We start from the raw sequence: 22720 nt of genomic DNA, 5'->3' as shown, positions 1-22720 counted from the left end.
CCGTCCCTTCACATCGATACAGAAGCAGCTGAGTTAGGGACGGAGGAAAGTTGTATCGCGTCTGATGCTGTCACCCTGAAATGCGCCTGCACTGGCTTTCGGAGCAGTTTGCGGGGCTGATCCGGGGCCTGGCGGTCGGGCGGCCACGGGGCTCACGCAGCGGGGAGAACCAAACGGACGGGGCGGCCGAGCTCAGGTCACCCCGCGCTCCCCCGGCCGTGCGGGCTGACGGAGGCCTCGCGGCGCTGCCGCTCCTCATCCGCTTTCAGGCCGGGCGGGACGGAGCGGGCGCTGCCGTGAGCGCCGGCGGCCGCAGGCCCGGGCCCGCCTGGCCCAGCGCGCCGGGGCGGGGCGGTGCCGGGGGCGGCGCCTCGGCGCGCTCTAGGCCGCGGCGGGGGGAGGCGGCGGCGGCAGATCCGGGCCTGGCGGAGGCGGAAGGGGCGGGCGGACGCGGCCTGACTCTGCGGGACGCGCGATGCTGGTGAGTGCGGGGAGGCCGCGGCGTTGTGTCGCAGCGAGGCCCGGCCCGGCCGGGGGACAGCCGGCGGCTCCGGCGGGCCGAGGCCGCGCGGGCTCGGCGGAGCGGGGCCCGGCACCGAGTCACGCCGCGGGGAGCGGGAGCGGAGCAAGGGGAGGCCGGGCCCGGCCCGCCCGCCTTTCTTCTCGCTGGCGCGCACCTGGCTGCGGAGCGAGGCGGGCGGCGGCGGGAGCCGTGCCCCGGCCCGCCCCGGAGCTCTGGCCTCGGCGGGCGCGGGCCGGAGCGGGGAGGCCGCGGACTGCGCAGGCGAGGTGCGTCGCCCCCGTTGTAGCGAGGGAGCCCGCCCCGGCCAAGCCGGCTGCCCGCTGCCTCCTTGCCTCCCTCCTTCCCCTCCGCTCGCCCTCCCCGTGCCGCCGGCCCTCCCTTCCGCCCGCCGTGACCGCAGCCGCCGCGGGCCCGGGGCCGCCTCGGGGGCTGCTCCAGCTCTTCGCGCCGCCCCTCGGGCCTGTCCCCCCGCGCTGCCCGCCGCGGCCGTGCAGGGCCCTGCTCGTCCCAGGTCGCTGCTTGCTTCTCCGCGGAAGCTGTTGGCTGTAACCTCACCTCTCGCCCGCCTTCTGCTCCCCTTGTCCTGTTCTGTGCCGCCTCCTTTCACCTTCTTGTATCTCAGCCATTCCCAGAGCCCTGGCGACACCTGGGTCTGCCTAGGAGCTACCTGCTTGCGTCTAGGGATGTTACCCTGTGTCCCCGATGCCGTGCTGGCTGCTGGGGGATATTTCCCGGCGCTATTGCTTATCACCGTCTCCAGGCTTCTCTCCCTCTCAAGAACTGTGCACCACTACAGTTGCCACCTACTGTTTTGGCCTCACCAGAGAAGGTGCCCCCTGTAACCTTTGTCTGTGCATTTAATGCCTCCATCCACATGACCAGTCCTGCAGTTTTCCATCGTTGCACATCATCACCTCATCTGTTTCCCAGTAACTTTGCTGTTGAAAGCTAACCGTGTCCCTACTGGGATCCTTTTCCTATCCTTCTTGTTTCCTCTTCAGGTTATATTCCATAACCATTATTATCCCCTTGTTACCTCACCTCTTTCAGTTTTCTTCCAATAACTATTTCCCTCACCTTTTTACCCTTCTGATCTTATATTCCTGTCATTAAAACCTTACTTCTCATCCTACATAATACTTTTCCCTTTCCACTTACTCCTTTCCTTTGTAGACTCACATGCTGTCTCCTGCACTTTGTATTTAAATGCCCCAGCTGTGCCTCTGAGGAGAAAGGAATTTAACCCTAGGTTATCTGTGTACTTGTCAGTCAGCCCTGGGAGGACACAGATTACCTGTTTGGTTTACCTTAGTTTATTTCTCATTTGTTTTGTTTATTGACTTCCTCAACAACCCTTCCCCAGTGTATATGTTCACGTGTAATTGTGTATCTCCCCACTAATACACACATATACCCTGATGCTAGCCTGGGAAAAGGAAAAGTCTGTCTTGCAAATCCTTTCTTCAGAGATGCTCCCAGTGAACTGCTGTAATGTTGATTAGGTGTCTGCCTTGCACTGGCACTGTGTGTGACTCTGCTGGAAACAAGTCTTTTCCCTCTGCTCTGGCACTTGATGTTTCTCAGTACTTGCTGCCCAATGTGAAATATGTCTGTCTCAGTTGCCTTGCCTGCTAAGTTTGGTCCCATTTCAGCATGCATTTGAGGTGCAGTCAGCGTGCTGGCCGTGTCCTGTGGAGGCGTGGGGAACGCATTTGATCTCAGCAGTGCTGCGTACACGTGACTCTTGAATCCAGGTTCAGTGCCTGGTGTTAGCAGCTTCTGACTTTCTCAGCTGAGTACATGCAGATCCTAGCAACCCCACAACAGCTCAGAGCAATTGAACTGGGATTCCCTTCTGAATTACTTCTCTGGAGGAAACTTTCCATTGCCTATCCAGGATTCAGGCAGAGAACAATTTCTTAGTTTAGGCACCTAAGTCAGGCATGTGTTCTCCGCTCCTTGGCTAACAAAAGAGTTGTGCTGGTTTAACTAAAACGATTCTTCTGCTACCTCAGTCCTTTTTACACTGGTTTGAACTTGCCTTGTAACTTGGACCTGTTACTTGGGCTGTCAGCAGGAGAAAATCGCGTGGCTTGAATTTAAATAATGGAAATTTAGCTCAGTTTGATGTGAATCCTTATTTGGATACTGATTTTTGGGAGTGGCTTTTTGAATGTAGCTTGTTTTCAGTCTTGGTGCATGGTCTTAAATCTTTGTTGTATTGTTATGAAAACAGTACTGAGCCCTTTGAGAAAGCTATCTCGGCTTAAGATGTGCTTCCTTACCACTTACGTGTGGAGCTCTGCGAGCGCTGCTTTGCAGCTGTTGCACTTCTCTAGTGCCCAGTCTTGTGTAGTCACAAATGTTTCAGTGGGGTCCAGCTGAACGGCAAGTCGCGTTCTGGATGCCAGTGGTTGCATGAATTGGGTATACACCTGGAGCCTTATCCCTTGGCACTGAAGTTTGGGTTGGGTTTGGTGTGTTTGTTTTAAATTCCCAACGGCTGAAACAGCTTTGAGGATGTCCCACTTGCACTTCAGATTTGCGATGGTGAGAGCGGCCTATCATGAATGTGGAGTGAGGGGCTTGTCAGGGTGTCACAGGTGGATACCAATGGCACGTGTACTACACTTTTTCAGCCAGAATTCTCTGCCTTGCAGAGGGCAGAATCAGATGCTGCTGTTGAGCTGCATGGCTATGCTGCTGCGCTTCATGTTCTGGCCAGCGAGGTCTGTCAGTCTGTGTGCATCAGGAATAAACCAGGAGAGGTGTCCCACGTGGATGGACATGCAGGAGGATGTGCACAGACAGTCCCAGCAGCCTGCACATTGACACAATTTTCTTGCCTTGGAGCTGTAAGAAGGAAGAGTGTGGAAAACTTGGCCTGGCAAGTTCTGCGTGTGCTTTAGGAATGCATGCTTTAAATGGACAGCTTGGGTGCTAGCATTGGTTTGGTGGGTTTTTTTGGCAAGGGTAAACTCATAAATACTTTCTATTTGCTGTATTTTTCAAGGTAATCTGCATGCAAAGAGGTGATTGTTGGAACCAACGTTTAGAGGCCTATGTAGAAGCTGTGACTTACTCATTGTGCAAAGTACTTTAACTTGTCATGGACACCATTGAGTTTTCCTTGTTCACTAAAGGGGACTCTTTAGTAAGGAAAATGTGAGAAAATGTAATGATTGGAAATGGGGCCAAGAAGGCCAATGGTATCCTGGGGTGTATTAGCAGGGCTGTGGGCAGTAGGTGGAGGGAGGTTCTGCTCCCCCTCTTCTCTGCCCTCATGAGAATGCATCTGGAATATTGTGTCCAGTTCTGGGCCTCTCAGTTTTTCCAGAAGGACAGGGAGCTGCTGGAGAGACTTCAACATAGGGCCACAAAGATGATGGAGTGGAGCATCCCCCTTGTGATCAAAGGCTGAGGGAGCTAGGGCTCTGTAGCTTGGAGAAGAGGAGCCTGAGGGGTGACCTCATTCATGTTACAAATCCATAAAGGGTGGGTGTCAGGAGGATGGAGCCAGGCTGTGCTCATTGGTAGCCAATGACAGGACAAGGGGCAATGGGGACAAGCTGGAACAGAAGAGGTTCCAAAGAAACACAAGGAAAAACTTATTCAGGGTGAGGGAGCACTGGCAGGGGCTGCCCAGATGGGCTGTGGAGTCTCCTTCTCTGGAGACATTCCAACCCAGCTGGATGGGCTCCTGTGTGCCCTACTCTAGGTGGTGCTGCTCTGGCAGGGGGTTGCACTGGATGAGCTTTCCAGGTCCCTTCCAAGCCTTAAGAGTCTGTGAAAATCCGAGAAATCTGTTGAGCTTGTCTACACAAGGAAGTTCTTGTTTGTAGGTTTTTCATTGGAAGAATGACTACAGATTGACTGTTGGAGTTTTTACAGTGGTGCAGTTCAGATCTGTTACAGAGATGACCTGGTAATGAAATTCTCCAGAGCTGATGTGCCCTGCTGTAGTGCTCTGTGTAGCCTTTAACATAACTGCAGAGACAATTGCACTGGATGAGCTCTTGAGGTCCCTTCCAGCCCTTGAGATTGTGTGAAACTTGCCATCACTGTGAAGGAGAAATGGCAACTCTTTTTATTTGTGCATAGGATGGTGAGGATCATGATGATCAAAAGTCTTTGCAGCGTGGGCAGCTTCTCTCTGCTCTGGTAACATACTGATCTTTTGAAGGCATGCATCTGCTTCTCTTCTCTCATGGAGATACCACTGGTTTTGCTGTTGAGACCCAGATATATTCAATTCATTAACATACAGTTGCAGTTCAGAAGTAAGGCTGCTGGTGTGACCTTGGTTCACCCTGTTTTGCTCTGTGATTTAAACTTCATTCCATATGTAAATTTGCAAGCTGCTCTGGTCTCATGGCAGTGGAAACTGTCATCTGGAAGTTCTATCTAAAGGTTGGAGGGCTGACTTGAGGTGGGGTAAAAAGAAGATAATAGGAAATAGTTCTTGTTTTGTTAGCTGCTAGTCTTTCCATCTTGCTTTTCATGGTAGTAGTGTCATGGGCAAATGTTCTGCTTGCTTCTGGGCAGCCAAAGGAGAAACTTCACCGATTGAAAATGCTTTTCAAAAGCTTCTGCATTTTCTGATGAAAACAGAGTGCTCTCTGCTGCACTGTTCTCAGGGAGGGCTTTGGAAGAGCTTTCTTTATCTCTGAGAGTGTGCCTTTGCTAGGATGCACTTACTAGTAGGACTAGTGTAAAACCAAAATATATATGCTTAAGTACTGAAATTGGTTTTGTTAGGCTGTAGTGCAGGCTTAGCTTTAAAACTAACTGGTGCAAACCAAACAACAAGAAGCCAGAGTTAAGCGTGGCTCGTGGGGATGTGTGTCAGTTTTAACTTCTACAAAGTGAAGTTAAACTGTTTCACTTCTGTACCAGACGTGCCTGTTGCAGTCATTGGAGGTCAAAACTGATGAAAAATGTGATGAAAATGATACTGAATTTATGCAGAACTCACTTCTCGTGAGACAGAAACCCTTTGCTCTAAGATAGAGCTGTTACAGTTCATATTTCAGAGATGAGCCAGAAAATCCTGTATGAATCCCCTCTGGCCTTTAATGAGAAAATCCTCACTCTTTTTCCTACTGTCTGTGCAAGTGTGTGTGTCTTGTCTATGTTTAGGGATCTGGAATTAAACACATAGGAGCTGTACTGTTGGTTGCTGACAGTGTTTGCAGCATTATACCACAATGGGCATCCAGATTGTGAGCAGATAAGTTTGTGTAGACCTGATTTTAAGAAAGAACTAGAGAGAGGGGGCAGCTTTCACAGGGTACTGATTTTGTCACACACGGGAGATGAATGTGACTAACTGCAAGAGTCCTTGATTTGTAGACTGTTTTTACTATGTGGTAGTTGCAGTCCTCGTAGCTTTTGAATGAAACATTAACATGAAGGTGAATATAGGAAGAAGCTCTTCAGTATTTAAGCTGTGCTCTTGGAGTATATTTGAACATCTGAAATGTCAGGCAGTTTGCAAGACGGATCGGTGTGACTGCAATCTTTATTTATAAATTGAAGTGGCAAACTCTGTTGCCTTGATCAGTTGAGCTCTTGCAAAAATAGCAAGATGGGAGATGCTGTAAAATTAGTGAGCTGTTGGGAAGACATTCCAGTCAAGACTTGTTTTATGCTCACTAACTCGAGTACTTTTTAAAGTCACTGATAAGTCCAAGAGCATGGGAAAACTTTGTATGGAAACATTACAAGTGCAGTTCCTGTTTGTCTAAGAGGTCAGTGTGACAGTCTGTTGGGGGCCATCAAGTGCTGTTATGTGTTGGGGTTCAGAGACTTGCCCTGTGGGTTCTGGCAGAGGTGGTGCTGTGTCTGTAGTGGAATGTAAGATCATACCATGATTGTCTTGATGGTCATCAGTAGGATCACGATGTTTTAGCTTATAAAGTTGGATTTAAGTGAAGTTTTGGTTGCTGGTAAAAGCTTGTAGGGAAGCAGTTACGTGTAAGAATTGTCCTTGCAGGATCATTAAGGTCTCTAAACTGGCCTAAGGAATCTCATGGTTTTGAGGGTCTTCTGTGTTTGTTCTTGCTAATTGTATTTTATACAATTCCCCACTCTTTTCTAAGTAAACAAGATGCATTGTTCTGTCTTCTGCTCGGCATGTTGGGTATCTAGCATTGTGTTTTCATGGCATGTTCTGCCTCATTTTCCTTCTCTGTCAGGAATGCATCTTCACGTGTGTTGTCCTTCAGAGCTTATGTGTATTTGATTTTTGTTAGTTTGGGGTTTTTGTTTTGTCTTCCTTTTAATGCAGGTTATATCTGTGTATGATTTAAGCCAGAGAGAGAGAGAGTGGGAATATTCAAGGCTCATTATCTTTTGTAAGCCTTTCTTCCTTTGATTTGGTGCTCTCAGATCCTGAGTTGATTCCATTTGCATGCAGTGTTACTCTTTTCCTGGTCTGCAGCCTTCCTTTCTCCAGGTGGAGGAGCTGAGCATAACCAGTATTTTAAGAAGCTATGAAGTTTATTGCTGCAGTTAAAAAGCACTGGGGTCTGCATTCTGTTTGTAGCACAGGGAAACCTGAGACCTCAGGTTAAAAAGGACATTTCAGTTTAGGAGTGGTCTGTAAACTTTGTATGTAGTGATTACTTGGACAGCATAAACATGAATTCTCTTAAAGGTGACCAAACCAAACCTGAAAAGTTTTAACTGCACAGTAATGTAAAGGATGTGATCCTTTAGATGATTTGTGACGTCAGTGTGGATACAGGAAGCCTACCATGAAACTTTTCTTGTTGTCAGAATTGTTAACACTGCCCAAAGTTTGCCTCAGCTGCAAGTGCAGAAGGGAGAGTTTGCTTTCAAAAGTCCATCAGCAAACCTTGTCTAGGCAGCACCTGTATGGTTTGGGTTTTTTTGGTTTGTGTTAGGTATTGCATTCCTGTAGTGGGAGCTCTGTCAAAAGCTGCAGGAGCTGTTGGTTGGAGGAGAAACGGGTAAAGCTGATGAAGTCAAGACGTAAAGGAAGAATGTTAAAGAACTAAGAATAGGCAGAGAAGCAGAAAAGCCACACACTCAAGCTCACTTGGTTCTCTTCTGAGTAATAGTTGTGTGTGTTTTGGAAAAATCCTTGCAGTCAGACATCCACATTAAAACCGTGTCGGTTAGAAAGGCTTTCAGTGAACACAGTCGTGCATAAATTCATAAGAAGGGTGTAAAAACTGCAGTTCCAGGTTCCTTCCATAGATTCTGTTTAAACTTGAAAAAGGTGAAGGGGAGTGTCTTTTTAGCACTGAGGAACATATCCAGGCTCTTAATGTTTTGCATCTGGCAGTTCTATGGTTGGCACATGAAGTTGTGTAGGGGTATTCTCCTTGAAGTAGTTTAGGTACCATTGGCCAGAGCCTGTAGCACCTCAAGGAGGGAGTGTGGGGAGAACACTGAAGCCCAAAGGCAGGCATGCTCACTGTAGTGACTGCTCCAGCTTTGCACCAACTTGACATTACACCTCTGACAAATGAAGCATTCTTGCTTCTGCTCTAAATTACTTCTTAAAAATCAAAATGCTGCACAGAGTGCTTTTACTACCCAAAGACAAGTTTTGGAAGGGAGGAGTGTATGCATGTATGCATCTGCTACCTCTCGGAGTGGCATGAATGGAACTCGGTATTTTATAACAACACAGAAGAACTGAACATTGTAATTTGCATAATTTGTCTCTTAAATATCTTAGCTATTGAAAAGGGATAAAAGCTTCTAATGTTTCTCTTCTGGTACTGATATGATTTGTGCAACAACTGCTTTTTTTGACAGAGGCTGTGGCTTGGTTTTGCTTGGGCAGGGTGGAAGTGGCTGCTGTAGACAGGGCTGTCCGGCTGTTGATTAATGACATGTTTGTAGCATGTGAAGCGCTAAGGATGTGGCGCCTGCTCTTAGTCTTGCTTTAAGGATTGGGTCACTTTACATGCATCAACTGTCTGCCTGGTATATAATCTGTATATTTAGTGACCTAAACCACTTCTGGACAGAAATATCAGTGCTATAAAATGTTGTATGCAGGACTGTGGCTCAACTAAGCTGTGTTACATTATAGCTTTGAGCTCAGAATGAAGTCAAGTAAACCCAAAATAATCACTTTGCAGGTACATGGATTAAAAAAAGTGTCTTTGAAATCATGAATTATCAGTGCAAATGCTTACAGGGACAAAGCAGAGTTATTTCTGTTGGCTCTTTCCACTCCCTCAAACATCAGTGTGTGCTAGAAGGAAGCTTGATGTCCTTTAGGATTCAAGAGACATTGCTTAACCTGGAAAAACCTTTCCAAGAGCTAGCTTGTAAAGGCTGGAAGTAAAAAGGGAAAGCAAAGAGTGTTTAAATGTCTTCCCACCCCGATGCTTATATCTGATTAGTCATGTAGATTGTATCTCACAGGCTAGAGAGCAGAGGTATATTGTTCTCAGCTTTGTCCTTTGCATTTACATGCCTTTTTAGAAGGGATATGTTTGCATGACTTCAGGAGGGATCTTCAGCCTGGTTTGTAGGATGGCTCATTCACAGTGTTCTAGCTGTGAAACTGACTATGTTTTGTCAGAGAGGATATGTGAGTAACAAATGGACTGTTTTGTTTAGGAGATGGTTTTGTTTGGTTTTCCTATGTTTGTTACCAAGCCTAACACTGAAAACAATAGGATGTGCCTTAGGATGTTTATTGGAAGGCAAAAACTGATCTGGGGTAGTACTTGGGGGTCACTTCAACTATATCAGCTTTGAATTTTATGTCAGCTGGAGTATAAACCAGTGTCCAATATCTAAAGCTGGTTTTAAAATAGCATAAGAACAATCAAAGAGCTTGTGTTAGAACACAGGTAGTGCCTGTGTCTTGTGATGTTGATTGAATCTGTCTTGCAGATCTTGGGTACACGACCTTAATAGTTCCCTTGGCTTGATGTGGAGGTAGCAGAGAGTAAAACTTGCTGGGAACCTTGTTAAGTGGTGCTATTAAGTGAATACAAAAGCATCTATAGAACTTCTGGGTCAGACTTGCTTAAATACAGCAACAGGAGAGCAGGACAAAGGAAGTTAGAGAAGCCCATCTGGAAAAGTGGGGAGGGAAGGGTTTGGCCAAAGGAGTTTCATCTTGCATTTTTAAGTACGTAGCTGTATTAAACGTCTTGTCTTTTGAAGCCAAAGTTTAGACATTTATTACGCTTTGTCCTTTCAGCACAGAGGGCTGGTGTTGTGCTTGCTGTGGCCTTTTCAGTAAACATGGTCACTGCACCAGTTCTTACAAAAGATGTCAAACTGCAGCCAATGTCCAAATGAATTCATACTGTATCTTTGTCACTGGGAAACTTGTGTTCCATTTTAGAGAATGGATTTGAGGCAGTGTGCAGAGGTGAATTCTGACTTCTAATGCACACCTGTAAACTCTGGAAACCTCATAACGCCGAAAGTCTTTGAACTTAATTTTGATGACATTCGTTCCACCACAGCTTATTAGTGAAACTTGCTTCTCTTCCCTAATGCCTTTGCTTTTAGTGTGATTAAATCTGGTCACCTTAGATGACACTGCTAGGTGTGACAAGAATGTTCTCCTCATGTTTGAAATGAGACGAGGGACAAAATGCTTGGAAATGACCAAGTCCTGGTGCTGTGCCTCTCTACTCCACCTTTTAAAAGGTGCTCTCTGAGCTCTTGGGTCAGCAGAAACCTTACTCTGGACTTGTAAGTTCTTACTGGGCCAAGAAGCTGACAATTTCAGATCCCGTCTGTAATTACTGAAGTAAGTTGCCTTGAAATCTGTAGCTTAGAAATCTGTGGTGATAGAACACCAGGTGATGCATGGGCCTGGGAGCTGTGGAGCTGAAAGCCAAGTTGTATTAGGATGTAAAAAAGAGGTAGTCACTCAAGCAAATGGCTTAAGTTACTGTAAATCCAATGGGGTTTATTGTGGTTTTGGGGTAAAAGTAGGGTTTACTTTCAGATTTTCTGATGAGTCTTACTTGAGAGACATGTAATTTTTCTCAGATGGGATATCTAAAAGAAATAGTTTGTTGTTAGACAATCAGTAACACCAAAACCACTGTTTTCCAGTGCAATGCATTTCCTTTCACGTGATGTGTGTCATGTTGTGTCCCCCATGGCATTGGAAACAGCACTTCCCTCTGTCTTGCAAGGCTGTTCTGAAGTTTAGGCACAAATGTTCTGTCCCTTTGACAGTGGGCTCGAGCAGAAATGAATTTTGACAGTGCTTTAATGGCAGTGTTTGGATGCATGGTTGAAAGATAGGATGTACATTGTGTATCAATGCTGCATCATGTAAGTGTAGCTGGCACCGAAGATGCAGCAAAGTCTGGGTTCTCTGGTCCAGAGCAACAGAGCCAATGTCCCGGCTCAGGCAGGCAGTCGTGTCCACAAGGGAGGTCAGCAGCAAGTTTGATCTGTTTGGGCAGGAAAGCGTGCTGATGGCACTTGGGAAGGTGAGATCTATCTCACTGATGTAAAGGTTTTGACTGAGTGGTGAGGTTTTAATTCACCTCTAGCACTTCGTGGTTCTTGAGGGAGGAGCACCTTGCTCTTGGCAGTTGTGGACTGAGAAACAGACTCGTAAGCTCTCTTCTTCCTCTTTAGAAGTTTAGTTGCTTTATAAAGAGAGACAAAGTAAACTTAAAGTTGAGAAAAGAGTTGAAGTAGAACTGCTGTGAACCAGGTGTAACCTTCCACAATTGTTTGTCTGGGAGAGGTTTTTTGTGTGTAAATCTCAAGAAAGTTTGCAAGCTATGCTTACACTTCTCCCCTGAAATAGCATTTTGTGTTTTTACTGGATGGTTATGTACATCACAACTGTGCTGAGTAACAAAGCCTTGTTTTACTCTTCTGTCTGTATGTGTAACACCCTAGTTTAGTTTAGCCACTACGTACAGCTGATTGCTGTCATAAACATCGTTTTGTAGTTAAGGTATTCTTATCTAACGAAACTTTACACCTATTAAGGTAACATTAACAATTACCTGTCTATTTTTCTGCACGTGAACAAATCTACAAAAAAGTATTAGTAGGTTGTAGCATTATCCATCTGTTGCTTTATTTCCCATCTGAGTTAACTGGTAACTAACTGGAAGAAGTAAATTATTTGAGACTGGGAAATTAGTGACATGATGCCATCATTCTGTATTTTTGTCTTTAATTGCAGAATTCAATCGGAAGCCAGCCAAGGGACAGTGAGTTGATGTGTTGTGCAGTGAAATTTGTTACTTGGAGTATTTCTATGCAGTGAACCACATGAGAAAATGAAAATCAAGTTCTCTTGTCATGGCATTGTTTGTAATGGTTCTGTGCTGACTTAGAGGGTTACTTTAGGGCAGGGGAGGTAAAATTTGTGCAGTGTGAATAAGGAACACCTTGAATTTGAAATACTTGGGGGAAAGGTGGTATTTGTAAATGCACCAGGGTATGTAAAAACTACATACCCTGAATTAGAGAAGGTTAAATATTTCCATTGTCATAGAGAGAGAAACCAGGTGCACTGGGCAGGCAGTGACCGCAGGCTTTGCCACTGCAGAGTGGCTGCATCCTACTGGTGCCTGGAGAGGTGGCTGAGGTAGGGCCTGGCTGCCCTCTTGTCAGCTGTTGTAATGGTTATGCTTTGTGCTAACTAGCAAGGGCTTGGCCTTCTGTTAGGAACTTTTGTATGGCAGTGAAGTATTTCGTATTGGTTCTGCCAGCAGTGAGTAACCAATGAGTAAAACAGTGAGGAGTGGCTGAGGGACCTGCAGATGTTCAGCCTGAAGAAGAGAAAGCTGAGAGGAGACGTAGAATCATAGAATGGTAGGGGTCAGAAGGGACCTTTAGAGGTCATCTAGTCCAACCCCTCTACCAAAGCAGCTCCACTGCTCTTCACAGCTCCCTGACAGGAGGTTGTAGTGAGGTGGTGGTCATTATCTGTTCCTGAGTAACAAGTGACAAGAGGAAATGGCCTCAAGTTGCTCCAGAGGAGGTTGAGGTTGGAACTGAGGCAGAGCTTTTTCCCTGAGAAGGTTGTCAGCCCCTGTGCCAGGCTGCCCAGGGAGCTAGGGGAGTGCCCAGCCCCAGAGAGATCCCAAAGCCACGGAGCTGAGGTGCTTTGGACCATGGAGTAGTGGTGGGTTGGGCAGGGTGAGGGGAGAGCTGGGACTGCAGCAGCTCAGAGGGCTTTTCCAACCAAAGTGATTCTGATTCTGTGGCTCTTATTTATTTATTTATTTTACTACAAGGCACTGGTTGTAGGCTGCTGCCTTTCTGTGGATTGATAAGAGATGAATGGTCAGTTACTTTTTACACATGCTGCTGTCGTAGTGGACTTGTAGATTTTTTTCCTGTGTGTTCTCTTGCGTCTGTGGAGAGTTCCGTAGCACCTGATTTAAAGAAGCAACGAGTTTCTTCTCTCCTGAGTTGTAGATATCAGACTAAATTTCTTGCTCTGTATTGCAATGCTGACTTAAGATCATGGTCCAGGATCATGGGTGTGTAAGGTGCTCAGACTGTTTCCTGCAGCAGAGGCTACCAGCAGCCTGTGGACCTTTGTTCTTTCTGTCTTTCTTTGCTCAGCCGTGACAATCCATCATTAGTGCTGCAGCAGGTCACATTTCTAGGCATTAAAGAAATTGAATACAACAAGGTATGACCTGTGTTACACTTCAGCATGGTGATGCTTTATTCCCATGTGTATTGAACAACTGCCTTGCTGTCATTAGAGAAACACAATGGCAAGGTTGGATTCCAAGTGTATTTTTTCTAAGCTGTATCTTGATGGCATTCTTGTTTTTCCACCTAATCTATTAAGTAATTGCTCATGTAAAAAGGAGAAATTAGCAGAAGCAGTTTATGTCTTGATTGAGATGTGGCAGAACTTGTTGCTCAGATAGTGAAATTACTTCTCTATGCCTTTTTACTTAGAGCTTGAGATATAAGGACTTGTGGGTGATGGATAGTGAAGGACTCTGAGCAGTGTTACTGTTCTGTGTTACTGCAGTAAGACAGTCATTGGCTCAAAAAACTGAAGGAAGGTCTCAGTCTGAGCTGGTCTTCTTAGGGTCAAGGAGAAAAGGTTATATAGGAGAAAAGGAATAATTGAACAGAGGTCAGGGAGGATATAACAGAATACTTCATCTTCAAAACAGTTTGAAACCTGGAGCAGAACATACAAGAGCCCAGAAGTGGCCGTGACAAAGCACCTATGAGATGCTGTGGATCCTGAAAGTGCTCAAAGCTCAGAACCAAGTAACGGGATTTACCAGGTCTTGGCCAATGCTATCCTTGACATGATGGAGGGGTTCATACGAGCCTTGGTCAGCCACCTCTGTTACAGGGCAGGCTGATAAAGCTGTATTCTGCTCTATAATAAAGTACACCCAAAAGTCATTCTGTTTCACTGTGTCCTGCATATTTCAGTGAATGGGCTCTAGGGTACAGACTCACAGAATGGTTTGGGGTGGAAGAGACCTTTACAGGTCATCTGGTCCAGCCCCTCGGACCTAGGCAGGGACATCTTCCACGACAGCAGCTTACTCCAAGTCCCATCCAGCCTGACTTGGAACACTTCCAGGGATGGGGCAGCCACAGCTGTGCCAGGGCTTCACCACCCTCATTGTAAAAAATTTCCTCTTATATCCAGTCTAAATCTACCCTCTCTCAATGTAAAACCGTTGCTCCTTATCCTGTCACTACAGGCCCTGGTCAAAAGTCTTTCCTCATCTTTCTCAGAAGCCGCCTTTATGTAATGAAAGGCTACAGTAAGAGTACCTTGGTCTTGACTTACTACCACTCTGTTATTTGTGGGTTAGTTTTAAATAAAGTGTTATCTCCTTTGTCATTTTTGAGTAGCTTCTTAATTTTGTTGCTGTGGTGGATGAGACATGTTACACTTACACAATGTTTTCAATGACTTGTGTAAAAATGGATCTCCTCTGCTTGGTATTCTCAGAAATCCTTCCTAGGAGACTGTTTCCCTACTCTGTCATTTCCTAAGACAGATGAGTTGATAACTGTTCTTTCACTACCTCCCAAACTCTATCCACTTAGGCACTCATGGGAGTAGTGCGTTTTCTTAGTGGTGTATTTTATTCTTTCATTCCCAGCTCATGCACTCTTGAGTTTGCTGCACTCCATTGTTTGCTCTTTCTTCCCACCATTATTGGCTGTATATTCTCTTGCTGGTAAGATGACATTGACAGAGGTGATGTTTGTTTACTTAGCAAAGAAATCAATGCAAGCATCTGTTTACTGGATAGAAGATAATCTGTGTTCCTCAGATCCATTGAACTTGCAGGTTACCTGTAATAGACTCTGAAGTCTGGAAGAGTTACTGACAACTCAAGAAGAAAAATAGTGAGTTTTTTCATATCTTCCAGTTAAGCATGCTGATGGATATCCAAAGTTACTAAACAGTGAGTTACCACAGAGCCCTGCATTGTTTGGAAACACTGGAGCTGTATAGATGTATCTGGAGGAAAGACCTCCTGGTAGCATAGTGCCTTCTGCTTGGAAAGATTTTTACAGTTACATTCTGTTATTAACATAAGGGTTTTGTTGTCAGCAGCATGGATCTGAGTACCTACAGGCTTTGGACAGGTCTGGGCACTAACAGTCACATTTTGTAGTGGGTTGTTGAATTGCAGAATTGCATTCCTTGGTTCCAGCGTTTCAGACCTCATCATGGGTCTCCCATCTGTGTAAATGAGTACGCTTCACTGAAACCATGACCTTTGTATCTCTTTCTCTTAGTGTGAACGGATTGGGACTGTCATGTAACGTGTGTTTTCTTTTCCTTGCACAGATTATCTTCTTGGGAAACGTCACTCTTCGTAGGTAAAGAAGATCTCAGTGAGCTGCAGCAACTTGAGTGTAGAATGTTACTTGACTTGTGATTCTGATGGAGGAATAACCAGATCTCAGGCTGCTGCGCTGGAAGACTTTACAGGAAATACAAGATGTCATCGAATAGGAGTCAGAACCCACATGGACTTAAACAGATTGGTCTTGACCAGATATGGGATGACCTAAGAGCTGGCATTCAACAGGTTTACACCAGACAAAGTATGGCAAAATCCAGATACATGGAACTCTACACGTATCCTATTGCCTGAGCCAGTTAGTGCTTTCACTGCTAGTAGGTTACATGTAGCTTTTTACTTTTCTAAACTCAAAATTGCTCCGTAACAATTTGACTTAGTGGCTTTTAAGAATGTGGGTTTATTGTGAAGATTAGCCTTTTTTGTTTAATCTTACTGGCAAGTAAGCAAGAACATTCTGTTTTCCAAACTCTCCTCATAATTATGGCTAGCTCTGAATTTCAGGTTAGATTACTGTTATCTTTGACAGGGCAGATATTGGAAGTGATTTTTATTGATAGGTCTAATTTTGAGCCCACGGTACTCCAAGAGAAATTCTTTTCCCTTTTTCTGTTAGTCTCTGGCATTAGGTTGCAGGTCTGATTGGTAATAAAGTCTGTTTACCTGGAAAATGCCTAGTCAGCCTCACAACGGTACTTTACTCTGGAGGTGGTTTTAGAACTTGATGTTCTACCTGTAAAGTGAATTTTGGTGAGGAATCCCTTCTTCTGCACATGCTGTTCTGTGTTTACTCTGGTAACCTTATATTGCTTAAGAAGATAGTGGTACAACTAAGTGTGTCTACATGACAGAAGTGATGCCTGATGACATTTTCTATCTTACTTGAACTAATTCTGCTATTTTTCGTTACCAAGTTTTAGTCAGTTTTTTAGTGAAGGTTGTTGTTCTGATACATAAATTAATGTCTGAAGCTGTTGTTGGCACTGACTTAGAAGTGCAGCTCGGATTTTGGTCTGTGGAAATATTTTTGGAAAGACAGAGCTTTTATTAGAAGAAAGAGGAGTTTGAAGACTCTAAAGTGAGTAATTCTGTAGTTCTCTGGGCTTTCTGCTGAAATGGAAATGTTTGGCTTCTATACATGTCATCTCAGAGACAATGTGTAGTCTTATCTGTGCTTCTGGTAGGGCTGAGAAAAACTCTGAGCAGTCTTGGTAGGAGACTTCTTTAATAACAATGAGAAAGTGAAATAACTTTTGGGTTAGGGTCAGAACTTCTCCTGAGGCTTTAAATGACGGATTTCTTGCAGTGTACAGTTCAGTGTTGCTCTTGACTGAATGAAACGAGTCTGCAGATGATAACTGTGCAATAGAAATCTGACATGTAGTAGAACTTCTGATAGAGTGTTGTCTTCTGAGTGGCTCAAATATATTCCTGTTGGTGAAGTTAGTCAAGCCAGGGCAGCTGAAGGCTAAGCACTTATTGTAATGATAGTGTTAAAACACTTGGGTTTTTTGTCATCCCCTAATGTTCTCACATATTCTTTTATAGCTTCATTCTGAGGAATGTGTTGTATATCAACCACACATTTGTTGTTGCTGCTTCAAGGAGTTGTTGGGTCAGAAACTAAGGATGGTTTTTGTTACTTCCATAAGTGAATTAATTTAGTGGATAATTTTGGTGGTTGACTTTCAAGTGTGGATTAATTGAACAGTCTGATAACTCAGAATATTTGACACTGGTTAGGATCAGAGTTTTTAGCCTACTATGAAGATAAGAATGAACTTTGCATCCAATATCAACTGCACATGTTCCAAAGTTGTGCTTATAAGACCTCTCCCCTTTCAGATGCAGTATCTATAACACGTTTTTGCTCAGTCTTTGCATACAGCAAGTCTAGCAGATTGATGGACTTGGATTTTGGGCAGCTCAGCCTATCAAACACCATTTATCCCTCTCATTTGTAAGAGGAGAACCATGCATGTGAGCAAACCTGCCCCTAGTCATCTATCTGGCATTGAACTTCCAGTCAAAATTGATTGGAAGATTGTGGAAGTCTTTCTTGTGCGTTGGTCAGGTGAATGAGGGAAAGAGTTGGAAGAGTTTTTCAATTCTTACTGTTCAGACCTCCACCCTGCCTCCACTTGTTTTCTTTCTTCAGAAGAGCTCTTTTTATGAGACAGTAGATTAGGTCTCTGAGTATGTGCCCGAGCTTGTGCTTAAGATGGGGGAGATTTTCCTTCATTCCAGTGGGGGTTTTGAGAACGATGTTAAATATTGCAGAGCTTTTCTAGATCCAAGTTATTAAGATCCTCATTCCTGCTTTTGCCTAATTTAGCTGAATTTGGGCTTCTGATTGCAGGGTGTGGTTTTTTTGTCCAGATCAGATGATCACCAAATGTTTTTCAGTACTGCTCATATTTTGATTCCTCTTGCCCTACCAGCTGTGCCAAAGCACCAGAAAAGCAGTCCTTTATGGTAGCTGTGGTATTTTACTGATCTATCCTTACATGACAGTTGACGTGCTGATTCCATTGCTTTGAGCTGTGTTCTTTGCATTTCCTATTGAGGAGTTACAGATTGGGTAAGCACAGATCCTTTGGATTGGTGCTTCATGTTGAAGGTTATTTTTGTTGAGGGGCTTTTTCTGCTGTGTGATTTCTTGTTTGTGTTTTGGTTGTGGTTTTTTCCCCCATGTGTGACATTCTTGAAAAATGCTGGCCGCTTGTCTGTCCCTTACCCAGATATTGAGTAATGTCTATTACTGAAGAGCCTAGGAACTCCTGCAATAGTAACTAACATCTTGTGACAGGCTGTACTGCATGCTAGTGTAGAATTACATCCCAAGCACTGACTTCATGCTGAAAAGAGAAATAGTCAACTCGATTTCTAGGAACTTGAAGACCAAACAGCATTACTAATGTTGAGGGAAGGGCCTTTTTGCCCTGGTTTTCCTTTAGTGGCAGTTGGTTTGGAGGCTGTTAGCCACTTGGTCTGCTGTATGCAAAGGGATAAAAATTCCAAGTGCTGTTCTGCAACAACAAAGAAGGAACCCCATTTGTTGCAGTTAGTCAAGGAGTAATGAAGTTGTGGTGTCAGTGTCAACAGAACATGTCTCCCTGGCATTTAGTCTGTTGGGAGGAAACTATTGGTTTGTCTGTCTGAGAGAGCTCTGCTTGCATATTGCAAACTGCAGGCTTCTGGTTTGAATTGTTGGTGGGATACCTACTACTTTGTTTACTAGAATTATTCTTACCTCAGCTTACTCAAAATGCTTTAAGTGCCTGGTCTTTATAGCCACTTCTTAAACTATTTGGCAATAATGACATATTCAGGCATCTTGTGCTAGTTTGAGGGATTTTTTTGGCCAAAGCTACTGTTCATTTTTTCAAATTGATCTTATGGTGAGTCTGCAATTTATTTCTCTCATGGTGTCAGAGGATGAATTGGGATTTTACATACATTTGGTTTTCAGCTCTGTAACGGAGAGAATGAAAGGATGTGACTCTTCTCACTTTGTGTCTTAAGCTGTTTCTCTGACCATGTATTAGACTGTAAGAACTCCACTGTGCTGTATTAAATGTGCATCATTTTTCATAGTGGCTTACACAAAGAGCTGAATAACTTTCTGAACTTCTTACTTGGCTCCTTCAGGCATACGTCAACCTCTCAATTTCCAGCTACGACTGGTGAATGGAAAGTTTAGTGGTGTGCTTTTTATTTCATGTGTGTGTACTTTTAACTTGAAATGTCAGAGTTACTTTTTTGGCATAAATTCATGCTTTCACTGTCTTCATTTACAAGCCATAATCTGAGAAACACTTTACAGGCTTTTTTGGGCAGTGTAGTTAATTTATGCCCATACAGAGGAACCTTTTTGTCCAGTTTTAATGTTTAAACTGGGGAAGTTAAGGTTATTTAAAGACTCCAAGTGGCATTAGTTTCCAGCAAATGAGGGTTTCTGTCTGCATGAAGATATCTTAAAATCTTTTAATTGCTAAGAGAATATACAGTACTGTGGAAGGTGGTGTTTTACTGAGAAGTGCAGCTGCAATGTCCAAGTTGGCTTGCAAAGTCTTTCTAATGGATATAAAAATCATGTTGTTGATTTCAGCAGTTGCTATAATGCATTTGAGCAGTTGTTTGGCATAATTATTGTATGTATGTATATAGCTGTTACGTGACATTTTGAGGTAAAATGGCTGAATTTACTATGATTTAAAATTAACTCGGGTCTTACACCTGTAGATTGGATTTTACAGATGTGTTTCTTACCTTATTGTTCCTTTATTAGCCACAGTAATTCTTTCCAAAAGTAATTGCCTTAAGTATTTTACAGTAAGCCTAGATAAAGGTTAGGTTGTTCTTTCACGTGTCGTTATTTTATGATAGACCTTTTCCTTGTTTCTGGAGCCCTGGCACAGGCTGCCCAGAGGGGTTGTGGGGGCTCCTTCCTTGGAGGCCTTCAAGACCCGCCTGGACATGTTCCTATGTGACCTGATCTAGGTGACCCTGCTTCTGCAGGGGGGGTTGGACTGGATGATCTCTCAAGGTCCTTTCCAACCCCTACCATTCTATGATTTGCTTATTGTGATTCAATTTTGACTTACTTTAATGAGTGGTAGCCACCAATTATCTGCCAGGCCAAATGGAAGGCATTGTACATCACAAAAGACTATTGTAATCTCCACTATCAGACCTTAGCAAGTGATAAAGGAAAAGATTGTGTTAAACATTAAGTAATTAACTGTAATGTGCTCACATTTTAGAAATACCACATGACTTGGCATAATCATTTTATGAAGCAGAACGTGTAAATGAGTTTAACGTGTATTTTTTGCCTGTGGGTAGATGTGGCTCCAGCAGGACATGTTGCCCATGCCAAGCCATGAAGCCCTCTTCCTGGCCTCCATTGCCAAGGTATTTTATAGTTGCTTGTTCTGGTGGCTTCCACTGGAATTCCTGTATTTCAGTAGGATTTTAGAGCAGCAGATGTATACTGAAACCTTGAGAATCTTTTGTTTCCTGGTCACATGAATGTGTTGTTACCAGGCAGTATAATATGTTGGGTTTGGGGTTTTTTCCCTGAATGGATTATTTTACTTTCTCTGTACAGAAAAGATACCAGGGTGTTAGAGCATGCACTCTGTAAGCCTCAGAAGCTGTTGCACTGTCTCTTGAGGATCTCTCACTCTAAGCCATCCTTTCTCTTTAATGACAAATTGTTTGAGGTCTCTCTGGCTACATCGAAGCAGCCTCTCCTGTCTGACAGTGTTAATCCCGTTTCTAGTATATTTCATAGCATTTCTCACCTGTCAGTTTGTCCTGGTGTGGAACAGGAAGGTAGAAGTGAATGTGTTTGTTTCCATGTTAAAGGGATACGCTTTCTCTTGTGTGGAAAGGTAGGTGTGATTGTATGGCTTTGTGTGTATTTATAAGAACTGCCTCTTCAGTTTGAAAGAAGTGCAAGGATATGTTTATATTAGTTTGTCAGTTCCCTTTTCTTGTGTTCTTCTCCACAATGATCACTTGCTGTTCTGCTTGCTTTTTATAGTACCCAAGAATATTCTGTGCAAAACCAACTTCTGTCAATGCAAAGAACTTTAAACTTTGAGCAGCCTCGGTGATGGTGGATCTTACACTTCGTGTATGCTTTTGGCTTTGAAAACTTGTGTTTTTCTTGTAACTCGTTGCTTCTCTTTGATTCTTTTGAGTTTGTGCCATGAAAAGGGAAACAAGAAGTTGTCTGTTAGTTTTCAGATGGCTTTTGCTGGAAGTTTCTCTGGTCTCAAACTTGCAGAAACATGCCTGAGCTCAGTTATGCCTGGATTTTCATAGCAGCTGCGTGGCTGATGCTGTAATAGCTCTTTCGGTCTCTGCCTCAGCCCTTCCCGAACTAAAATGGGGGTGGTTTAACAGTGCAACTGTATTCGATCTAAAGATTTAAATATGTAAGTGAACTTAGGATAAAGCATTTTGATAAAGAAATGGAAAACACTAGGGGCAGAGTCAGAATGGGTTTTTGGTTGGTTTGTTTTCCTTGATGTGTGGCTGACCCTTCCTTGCTGGATGGTCAAGTGAACGTACTGAAAAGAAGCTCTTGGCTGATACCTCCCTGAAAAGAATAGAGGTTCTTGGTTGGGGTGTTTCTGTTTCGCTGCTGCTCCTTGCAACGCTGTTCTGGAAAGTGATTGCTTTTTGGCAGTCCTAGAGGGGTATAGAATCCCATACCTTGTGCAGAATTCCTTCGTGTGGTTGGCTTTTGGAACGTTGAAGTCGTGTGGGCACGTCCGCTTCTCCTGGCAGCTTTGCTTACGCAGGAGGTGGTTTTGAGGGCTTGCACGGCCCTACCTTCTGGACACGCAGGAGCTGAGATGGCTGGAGTCGTTCTGAATAAACCACGTAACGCTGTGCTCTAGTAAATACAGCAGGCTGTGGTGTTTGTGTTAGAGGGGGGCTTAAGAGCATACAAGACTTGAGTAATCCTACTCAGCAGTTTTGCTATTGGTGTTTTCAGTCACGTTGTGTGTGTTGTTCCTGCATGCATCTGGTGTGATCTAGGAAAGCACAAATTTGTTACAGAAGTAGAACTAATGTCACCTCGTAGGCTGGCTGTTGAGGTGACAGAGCACTCAGCATAGAGTTAACTACTGGTTAAAATCTGTGAAACAGCAAATTCATGACCAAACACGATCTTTTTATCATAGTCTAGAAGTAATGAGAGAGAAACTCTGGTTAGAGAGCTGTTTGGCTTTAGTTGGTGGTGATGTGTGCTTCCTCCTTTTCAGAAGCTTTGTTGTTATTTTTCTCTGCCCTATGGTGTTGTGCTACATGGCATTAATTCTGCTTCCCTTTCAGTTCCTTTTAATTTCTGTTCCTCAAGCAAATACTTTGGGTTATGTGAATTTTTCATAGCAGCCTGGATCAACTGTGGGGACGCAGCTGTGCTGCTGAGGAGAATCAGTTATTACCTCAGCAGAACTGTTTTCTTTATGAAAAATTGAAGATTAGAGACTGGTGCAAAACTGAGTAATTGGAACCCATCAGTGTAAAATCTGAGTGGTTTCCTCTTGTGTGCTCAATTACAGAACTGACATTTTTCCTGTTTGCCATTGCTCCTGGAGGGGAAGAACATTGTATGGAGTATGTTGGTGCTTTTTGGGGGCAGAAGGTAGCGTAGAGGTGACCGTGGCATGCTCAGGCTTGTGTTTTGATGACGTACTTGCTCAAAACATCTGTTCACTACTACCAAAAGAGACTGTTTCACTTCCCCTGTGTGGACAAGAAGCTCAGATCTCCCCAGCCTCTAGAGGGTCGGACAACAACTATCTGTAGCAGCAGTTGTTTCCCCAGTCCAAATCACTGCTTGCTTGCTTTTGAACTACCATGCTAC

General features: G+C 44.2%; 1 protein-coding gene across 3 annotated transcripts in view; it reads left to right on the top strand.

The window, feature by feature from the left end:
- Positions 1-396: 396 nt before the first annotated feature.
- CUL1 (cullin 1) overlaps positions 397-22720 on the top strand; it is a 51143-nt gene continuing 28819 nt past the window's right edge. Inside the window, exons 1-2 of one of the 3 annotated variants that reach the window (XM_061996818.1) lie at positions 397-481; positions 15315-15608. In XM_061996818.1, coding sequence (XP_061852802.1) covers positions 15469-15608 — 140 coding nt within the window. In that variant the 5' untranslated portion in view covers positions 397-481; positions 15315-15468. Of the gene's footprint in view, positions 482-707; positions 790-15314; positions 15609-22720 lie in introns of those variants that run through there. The other 2 variants (XM_061996816.1, XM_061996817.1) reach the window with 2 other exon arrangements.

The sequence above is a fragment of the Colius striatus genome, chromosome 5 (assembly GCF_028858725.1).
Source record: "Colius striatus isolate bColStr4 chromosome 5, bColStr4.1.hap1, whole genome shotgun sequence".
Lineage (NCBI taxonomy): Eukaryota > Metazoa > Chordata > Aves > Coliiformes > Coliidae > Colius > Colius striatus.
Note: the sequence above shows the minus strand (reverse complement) of the source record. Positions and strands in the feature narration are given on the sequence as shown.